Here is a 10,000-nt window from a genome sequence, read left to right as displayed (position 1 = left end):
TCTGCAGGATTAGATTAGAACTGTGCTGGGCTTGCGTTCCAAATCCCCCCCCCCGTTCATTCCTACCCCCCTCCCTCCCTCTAGGGCACTAGTCTCCCTGTGCATGTCTCTGTGGGGGGAATAGCACGACGCTTTATCGGCCATTCAGGCTTCATTGAGAGCGTTCCGTCTGAGTGCCGCAGATAAAGCTTGGCTTATGACAGGAAACTGCCTTTCATTGTCTACGGCAGCATGCCGTGGGTGAACACACACGAGCCGCCGTTCCATCCCCCCCTCGGCGCCGAACAGCGGATTGTCCGACAGCGCCGCTTGAAACGCAGGTGGAAAAGCGACAGCTCGTAAGCCGTCTTGCTTTTTGATTTCGGGCTGGGGTGAAGGCAGGGGGAAATGTCAAGAATTTGTTTGTGCGCTCAATGAGCCCTGTGCCACGGGCCCGATTCTCCGTGTGCGGCCGGTCCGAGCTGTGTGTCACGCTCAGGGAAGGCCTCGACTTCAGAAAGCAAACCTTTCTATTTTTCACGGGAAAATGAAAGTGTCTGTTTAGCGAATCATGCTCTACCTAGGAGGGAGGTTATTAATAGATGTAATCAGAGCGACTGCTCCTGCGAAACAGCAGAGGGCAGAAGGCGAAGGCGGGAGAACGTGGGCTATTGTGTCTGTACTGCCACAAATGGCCACATCCATAATCCCCCGAAGCCTCGACGGTCATCACCATCCATTTAGGACTGGTTAGTATGCTTTTTTTCATCACCCACAGATGGGGGGGCCTTGCCCTGGGAGATTATTGTCTGCATTGCTTAGGTCGGACTCGGAGAGGTCGTGGCAGGCTGGAGTGTATGTGGCTAAAGTGTGAATAATGACAGAAGTAGAGTAATGATCCTTCCCAAACGGTAATAGCGGTATGACAGGGTTTTTTTTTCTCTTGGTTTTATGTATGTTTTAATGTTGTAATGTTTTATACAGCAAAAAAAAGGGAGAAATATCTGCTGCCGACCTATTGAGTCTGAGCAAGGACCAAAACGGTGTTGAGGTTTGAGTTTTAGAGGTTGTTCGGTGCTGTTTAAAGCTATACTCAAACCCAAGGCCCCCCACGCCATATTCCCAGACTGTGCCAACCTCAGTCCACTTAAATCTAACATATATATGAAACACTCACGTGTCACTTTAAGCTAATTTCTTGAGCCTGACGTCTTGCTTCTATTGGCGACGGCAGATCTGTAACACCGATGTTCTGGTTTGGAAAAGGAAGCAGCGATGCGAGAGCCAGCGTCAAGCCGAGCCCTGCATCCATCAGCTCGCGTCTCCAACCGCCGCATCCATCAGCCCGCATGCCTGCGTCCTCACACAGCCCGTCGCTCACATGCACCTTATTGATTGCAGGTTGAAAGCACTGACAGAGTGAAGCGTTTCAGGGCTTCCACTTTGCCTCCCTCCACTGCGGCAGCGGGTTCCGTCGCGTTATTAATTTGGCCTGTAAGTGAAAGAACAAGAGAGGGAGAGCAGGAAGGAGAAGAATAAATGCTCTCAGAGGAGGAGGAGAAGGTCACATTTTTAGTGCCAGCCATTTTTCCTGGGTATGTGAAGTAGGCATGCGATGCATGGGAATACCTCACGCTCTAATGTGGTTCAAAGAAATGTTTCATGCAAATATCACTTAATTTGACAATGGAGAAGGAGGCTTCATTCAAACACCATTCTTCCATTTAGGGAACAGTGCCTTCTGTATAATTTTTTTTGGTTTGTTTGTGTCTGTGTGTAAAAAAAACACATCAGTAAGCCATTACTGTGGCATCAAACACACACACAAACAAACAAACAAACCCATCTTTTCTTAGATTGTCAGCAGGGCACTGGTAGAGCTGGGGTCCAGAGCGACTAAGATAATTGGTTGATTGCAGTGTCAAAGTTGGTTATCAATAGAGATTCCAGTTACAGTCCTGGATCATAAAAAAGGGCATAAAGCCAGCATGGTTCAAGGTAAAGCATCATTCAAAGTTGAATTCATACATTTCAGGATTTCTGCTACTCAGCCCTCCTATGAGACACAGTGCATAAGCTTCATGATCCATGTCTAGTGTTAATGTCAGATTATGCTAATTCTGGGCAGTAATTTATATCGAGAGGTTAAAAATGGTAGATCATCAGCATTTGATACATTTGACATTTGGCATAGTGATCCAACCTGTAGGACTTTGTTGGCCACAGTTTGGTCTGGGTGTTCTCTAGGTATTTTGGTGCTGTATAATACAGCACCACTATATGATAAGTAAACCAAATATTTGCAGGCAAAGCTATTTCTCATTTGTGAATAAACTACTGCTTTTTGCAATAGGAACATGCATTATAAAATCTCATATTCTCTGAACCCTCCTGCTCTCATTCAAAATCTATTATTTAAATATTAAGATAAACACTGTAAAATAATCATTAGAATCATAGAAAGTATTATAGATCTAACTTTTGGCTAGTATGGTCCCACCCTTTCTTACAGTTGAGGTAAGTCCGATAGCTAACCAGTTTAGATATTTAGACAGCTGTAGAGATGACAGCAAGAAGGCATGGGGAAACTGAAATATGTCAATGTCAGACGGTGATATAGAGAGTCAGAAAGCTAAGATAAGGGAAAGTGAACATACTGCACATCACTAGCATACCAGACAAGCATCGGCGTAGTCACCTAATTCATTAGCCAGCTAGCATGATTTCAGTACCACTTCACATGACAGTTATTTCTGAGTATGCTGATAGCAGAAATGGTTTTAGTGTAAACTGGTAATAGTCACGTTTAAAAAATGTATATATCTGTATTCTGTCTTCTTTTCTGTAGTTTAATGGAACATGGTTATATTTTTTCATATTCTAATGACCCAATCACATTACATGTATAACATTACTGCCCAGTAGTGTGTATGATACTATCTTATAAAAAAGGTCTTCACAAACAAGATTAGCAGTTTAATAGATGCATAAAACCTTGCATGTGTGAAAATAATAATGTAACGTTTGTAGCCATTAATAAGCAGCAGACATAACATGCTAGTGAGGTACTTATTATCCAGCATATGGAGATCACAGGTGAGGTATGCAATGACTGGTGTGAGTGAACCTGAGGACACACACTCACTCACAATAGCAACAGCACACAACACACTTACACACACACACATGCACGCACACGGCAGTGCCCCTAACAATAATTCTAACCATAACCCTAAACCCAAGCTCAGCCTCAACCCCAACCCTAACCCTGTCCCCAATTCTAGCTGCAGTGAGTGCAAAAGTGAGCTTGTTCTTGAAGCTGCTTCCTATCCAAATCCTTGTATAGCAACAGTGAGTTAATTTTAGAGCTTTATACCAACCACTGTAAAATGACTGGTTAATGGTGTTCTTACACAACTTTGATCCTTTCAGATGCAGATGTTTCATATTGCCGTGTAGAACCAGATTCCGTGCATCTCTACTGCTCCACAGTCTTCGGATTTGAGTTCAAATAAAATGTGGGGGTTTGGGGGTTTTTTTGCTGGTGGGTGATGAATGAACTCAGAAAGGGTTTTGACAGCAGTCAACACTGCTTAGCTCATACTGGCAATATCACAGCATCTGCTGGTCTCCCAGAAACTCTATGTAACTGAAGAGAAAAATGTAAAGGGAAAGTGGCCTGTGGACTCCTCCATAAGACTCTAACTCCTCCACGGGACACATCAAGACTCCTTCACGAGACTCAGACTCCTCTGCAGCCCGTGTCTCCTCGTTACGTTCAGCACCATGAACAGTAGTCCAGAATGAGCTTATTAAAAGTGGACCTACCGTCAAACCCCAGAAGTCATTTCTCAGTCCTGACCTTTGCTCCTCCTACCTTACTCTCCTGGCCTCTCTCTGTCCTTCTTTCTGTTTCTCTCTCTGCTATTTCTCTTTTATTCTCTCTCTCTCTCTCTCTCTCTCTCTCTCTCTCTCTCTCTCTCTCTCTCTCTGATAAAATGCCAATGGAGAATGTGACCACATTGTTCCAAGCTGATTTGCCCTGTTCTACATGGGGTAATTAACAAGACGACGGGGCCAAAATGACACTCATGGTTTTTTCCTCTGCACTCTCTGGCATGTACACACGTGCATACACCCACACACACTCACACAGAAGCGTATGCTTCTCTGACCTGCAGTAATCAATTAAGAATACAGACCCGAAACCCAGGGAACAGGTGCCAGCAAATGTTAATGAATTCATCCTCATCGACAGGCCTAGCTTACTACGCTAACGGAATGAGTAACTCCTGCTTTAGCTAATGAATGAGCTAGCTAGCCACTGCAATAGTCTGCCTACACAGAGACATCTTCAGGGCCAGTAAAGGCTCTCACACATGCACACCTGAACCCTGAGGAGAAATATTGTCAGTCAGAAATGGGATGAATATGGGTATCTAGCCATGCTTCCGTGGAACACCAGCAGAAATCGAATGCCGACAGGCCGAGAAGGTTCGACTACAACCGGGATGTACTCAACGTGTTTGGCAACAGCATGGCATGAATTTTAATTGGTTTATTTGCATGTTAACAGGGTTTCTGAGCCCCTAGCCCCTCCTCCACAGATGGCCAGGCCACCACCGCCCCCTACACTTAGCAGCTGGCAATAATGCAACTGCTACTGAGCTGATGCACACGTCGTGCCGGCAAGCCCGTAATGAAATTACGGAAGAACTGAAGTTTGGGAGAAATTCCACGCTTCAAACTCCACCCTTCCGCCACCATGTTTATTCGTTATCCATGTTTATATTTATACACTCAACACCACCCTTTTCCCCTGTGAGGAATTTCACAGTTGTCCGCCATGCTGCACCTCTCTTCCCTTCTAACTGCCCCGCTCCATTCTTCGGCTGGGGCAAAAGCTTCTATGTACCACTTAGAACTCCAGCCTAAAGTTCACCAAAGCTGCCCCCTCTGCACTACAGTAACACACTTTCCTCTTTTCTAACTGCTGAACGAGGAGTGGTCTGCGCTCACTAATCAGGTTTTAGGTCTGTCACACCCTATTCACACGCCCTTGCAAAATATGTTTTCGTCAGAACACCGTCCAAGTGTATTTGTAGGCAATTCCCAGTGTTGCAGCTCTTTCCCAGGTTCCACGCCAGCACGGAATGGGGGGGGTTGGAGGGGACACCTGTTTAGGGGATAGAGGCCTTATCCACACTGCTGGCCCTCCACCTTTGCCTGGTACTTAGGAGGAGTACGCACTCTCCAACGCAGCCACTTAGACGTGCGATTGGCTGAGGCATCGCTTGCTGACGGTGGAGAAGAGGTTGGTTGTGTTCGTGAGGACGGTGGGGAAAAAGATAAGGAGTTGTTTTGACAATGCCGAGAATCGGCTTGTTGTCTATTGTTGGAGAACATAGCAAAGGAAAGGGGAAAGCGCAAAGGGGGGGTGGGGCTTTGTTTACGTGGTGATCTTTTGCATAAATGAAGTGCTAGTTCTGCATGGCTGCGGTTGTTGTGCCCGTGCTAAAGATCCTGTCACAACAATTAATTTCCTCCTCTGCTTTGGTGAGCAATTATAAATGCTTTTTTTTTGCAGCCATAATTGCCGTACACATACAAATTGCAGAGCGTTCTCTGTGTAGCGAATGGCAGGGCGGGGCGTTTATATCCTCAGAGAACAGAGAAAGAAGGTAACGAACGCCAGGGTACAGCATTTACGTATGCCATGCCAAGATCGCAGTAAGAACACAACGAACACCAGGGTACAGCATGTATGTATGTCAAGATCGCAGAAACCTCTCACTTCCAGAAAGTCAGATAACGTGCAAAAACAATGTGCTGTCATGTTCTGGAGAGCTCAAACTGTTGCTCTGAACAGTGTTGTCTTGTTTTGGCTTAGATTGACTGCCATTATCCAAGTTTTGCTTGAATGTGTCAGGGATTCGGTATGCTACAGTTACATATTTTAAAATACTAGTCTGTTAGCAAACTGCTTGTTTTTATGACAGGTACTGACTGAAATGACATAGTTTGATTTCTTTTTTCCCCATTGTGCCTTGGGTGTAAAAATTATTTTGGCATTTGTGTGCCTGATACACACAGGACCAAAATCCCAGACATAAGGAGAAATAAAAGTTCTAATAAGAATAAAAGGAAAAAAGAAATAAAAGAAAACATTTAAGTTTTATTAAAGGTGGCACCTCTCCCTTTGTTTTAACAGTGGTTTGTTTTGGCCCAGTTCCAACCTCATGTTTTTGATGTTTTCCTCACAGTACCAAACTCAAGTTCTCCATGGTTTCTGACAGTTCCAACCTCATGTTTTTGATGTTTTCCTCACAGTACCAAACTCAAGTTCTCCATGGTTTCTGACAGTTCCAACCTCATGTTTTCCATGGTTTCTTCACAGTTCTGTGGTTTCTGACAGTTCCAGCCTCATGTTCTCTGCGGTTTCTAACAGTTGCAATCTCATGTTCTCCATGGTTTTCAGAGTATCAAAGTAAGCTGGCAGCCCCCCTCATCCAGTGCACAGAATGGCTTCATCACCGGCTACAAGATCCGCTACCGCAAAACGGGTCGCCGTGGGGAACAGGAGGCCATCGAGCCCAACAACTTGTGGTATCTCTTCACTGGTGAGTAACCATAGCATCTCCTTCTCTCAGGAAAAAATAAAGGACTGTTCTTGCAGTCTAATGATCAGAGAGAAAAAAGAGAAAAATGACACACTGGAGGGCTTCTCTGCATCCAACTTGTTAGTTGATATATCATATATGTTAGCATAAGATTTTTTTCCTGTGTATATCACTATTTCTATGTTAGTATAGACAGTCCTTTGTTTGAAGAAGCAGTACCCAGGATTGGCTGGCACATCATATATGTAAGAGAACACTAAACCCCAGAATGCATCGGGAATTAATGTTGCTGTATCACTGCCCCGCTGTTGGGACACTGCATTATTTATGTCTCAATTTGACGCCACTCCAGCAGCTTGAGCACCAAGCCGTTAACACAGCCCAGAAAGACACGCAATCTGTGCCTAAATGACAGCCACATCCAGCGCCTGTCCTCAGAGGCAGCAGGAGAATGGAGCAGGCCAAGGCTTGCCTCCCAAGGAGCTCTGTGGGTGGAAAGAGCTCGAAGACTTGCCGTCTCGTATTTATGATGAAACTGAGCCATTGAACACATCACAGACATAAATCCAGCTGCTCATTTGAATACCCATATCTGCAGGTGCAAAGAGGTTTTAGCAAATACCTATGTGTGCGTGTGCACAGGGGCTTTAGCACATTCAGAGGCACGTGGAACTTTCACAAAATGCAACAATTGAAGACTGTTTGTTTGTTTGCTTGTTTTCTTGATTGCTCGCTTGTTTTTCAGTATATGCTAAACCCCAATATGTACTTAGGTGACAATGAAACTGTATGTATCTGAAGAGGTGCCCAAAACCGTATGGAATTTAGAAACACCTCTCAGGTTCAAATTACAGTTACAGATATGAAAAGCAGTCCTGCTCTGTTGTTCAGCTCCATTTATGCACTGGGACTGTCTGTTTTTACTTTTGTATAAAAATTTATATAACAACAAGGAGTTCAACAACTTTAAGGGATTCTGAAAGAGTCTGAAAAAACTTGCTAACAGCATTCATTAAAAACAGCAGAGCAAAACATAACAACAGTGAATTTATTTTTCTCTCAATTTAACAGAAGGTTGTACTTGACTGATAAGGAAATCTTTATCATTTTAAATCGTGAGCATTCATGTAGAACTGAAAGAGTTTGTCACTGAGGTATAACATCCTATATTAGCTGAAGCAGTTGACATTTTTAGGGGTGAAAGATTATTTCAAGACTTCTTGGGTAACATACACAACCATTGTAAAAGTATGAAATCATGCAAATGTTCAGGAATTTCATATATATATATATATATATAATCGGCAGTCAGTCTAAATGAGCCACAGGTCTTGGGACAGTGGGAGTAAGAGGTTCCGTTTGGGAGTTGCTTCCATGAATCTGGACTCTCATCCCTCCATATTAATTGTTATCTTTTGTCTACTTCATTGGTTAGTCTAAACGTTCACTGCCATTTGATGGATCATGCAACGCCATAAGGACCAACACATGGCCAGGGCTTCCCAGTTAGCAAAGTCAATTTGGCCTTTTTTAGGTCTTCAGGTTGTCTTTGAATCACTTCCTCTGGCCTCAGCTCAGTTGAGAGTAGAGGGCTTGTCTGCGGAAATGGGAGGCAGGCATTCTGATGCAGAGGCCTGTCTAGCAAATTTGGTTATTAAAGATCATGGTTTTGATACTGGTTGTGTTTACCTCGGAGAGGAGGTGCAGTGATCCTCACAGGTGATACAGAGAATCTTTTACAGGCAACATTAATGATCTCTCGACATGCTTCAGGTGGCAGTGGTAGGTAACCCAGGTCTCACTGCCTTATAGAACATTAGTGTACTTTCCTTCATAAGGTCATGGTTCTCAAAGACCAGATGATACAGTTTCCTAAAAGACATTCTGGCACAGCCAATGCAGTGCTGAACTTCCTCCTCAGTGGTTGCCTTTTTGGATAGGTGGCTGCCAAGGTAGGGGAAGTGCTCAACAACTTCAGTGTTTCTCCAGCAATGGTGATTGCTGAGGGCTTGGTTACCTTGCCAGGGACATCATGACAGAGGATCTTGGTTTTCCCCAGGATGTACTGGAGGTCAATGACTATTGTCTTAGTCACTTTTGTCTTGGCCTTGAGGTGATGTAGGTTGAACAGCCTCCTGTCAAGATGGTACTCAATCCCAACACCACAGGGAGAATGGTCGGAGATCAGCAACAGAATAATGTGGCAGTAGGTGGTGAAAAAGTTTGGCACAATGACACAACCCTGCTTGACCCCAGATGGTGAAGTGATCCATTTCTGTCCCATTGTAGAGACAGTTGCAATCATCTGGTTTTGTAGCAGTTTCAAGATCATGATGATTGATGGAGTCGAAGGCCTTGGTCAGGTCAATAAAGGCCATGTACAGCTTTTGGAATTGCTCGTGGCATTTCTCTTGGATTTCTGGGCTACAAATATTATATCTCAAGTTGGTCTGAAGCCATACTGAGACTCAGAGAGAATTTCCTCGGCACCTGGGAGTAGATGTTTTAGGAGCACTTGGGCAAAGATTTTCCCAGTGGTGGAGAGCAGAGCAATGCTACAGTAGTTTCCAAACTCTGATTTGTTGCCCTTCTTGAAGATGGTAACAATATTCGCATTTCTGAGATCACTTCATCATTCCAGATCTTGCTAGTGATCTCTTGAACCTTGTGTGCAAGTGCCTTGCCACCAGCCTTGAATATTTCTACAGGAATACCATACAGGCTGCAAGCTTTATTGTCCTTCATTTATTTAATTGCCCAAAGGACCTCTTCTAGGTTGGGTGGTTTGCCCATGGATGTGTCAGCTTTAAAGTGCTGGTATTCCACATGCTCCTATTGAGATGTTTTGTCATTTTGCCATGTGCAGAAAGCTTTCCTCTTGTGGTCTATGAGGTCCTGAATTTCTGCATTGTTTTCATCACACCAATCCTGGTGTTGGTGCAAGGCTGATGGTCTCAGCGCATGTCTCATGGATGGCAGTTGTGAGAACTCCCCACTGTTGTTCAACACTTATATCAGCAGAGGTCAGGGATCGGGGATGGTATTGGCGATGAGAAGGTCATGTTTCATGCATTGCTTAATTGGAGGATGCTATTGGAGTTAGCTTTTCCCACACCTTCTTTGCCAATAGTACCATTCCATATGTTGAAATCACATCCAACCCTTGTATTGAAGTCTCTGAACAAGATCGGTGGCAGCAATCAGTGCCAGATCAGAGTAGAAGTGCTCCTTGATGCTCTCATCTGCATCCAAAGTTGGTGCATATGCGCCGATGACGGTGGCCGACTGGTTGTTATTCGAATGGAGGCGGCGGGTCATGAGGCATTTGTTGATGCCAACGGGAAGGCAAGTAAGTTGGCTTATGATGTTCTTGATAGCAAAGCCAAGGATGCATTGGTTAT

General features: G+C 44.4%; 1 protein-coding gene across 4 annotated transcripts in view; it reads left to right on the top strand.

Moving 5' to 3' along the window:
* Positions 1-10,000, top strand: part of dcc (DCC netrin 1 receptor) — a 212,217-nt gene that overhangs the window by 158,566 nt on the left and 43,651 nt on the right. For all 4 annotated transcript variants that reach the window (XM_035526724.2, XM_035526723.2, XM_081719916.1 and 1 more), the window contains exon 13: positions 6,458-6,599. In XM_035526724.2, coding sequence (XP_035382617.1) covers positions 6,458-6,599 — 142 coding nt within the window. The remainder of the gene's footprint in view (positions 1-6,457; positions 6,600-10,000) is intronic.

Source organism: Electrophorus electricus, chromosome 8, assembly GCF_041902795.1.
Source record: "Electrophorus electricus isolate QZ-2024a chromosome 8, ASM4190279v1, whole genome shotgun sequence".
Taxonomy (NCBI): domain Eukaryota; kingdom Metazoa; phylum Chordata; class Actinopteri; order Gymnotiformes; family Gymnotidae; genus Electrophorus; species Electrophorus electricus.
The sequence above is the reverse complement of the archived record's forward strand: the minus strand, read 5'-3'. Positions and strand labels throughout refer to the sequence as shown.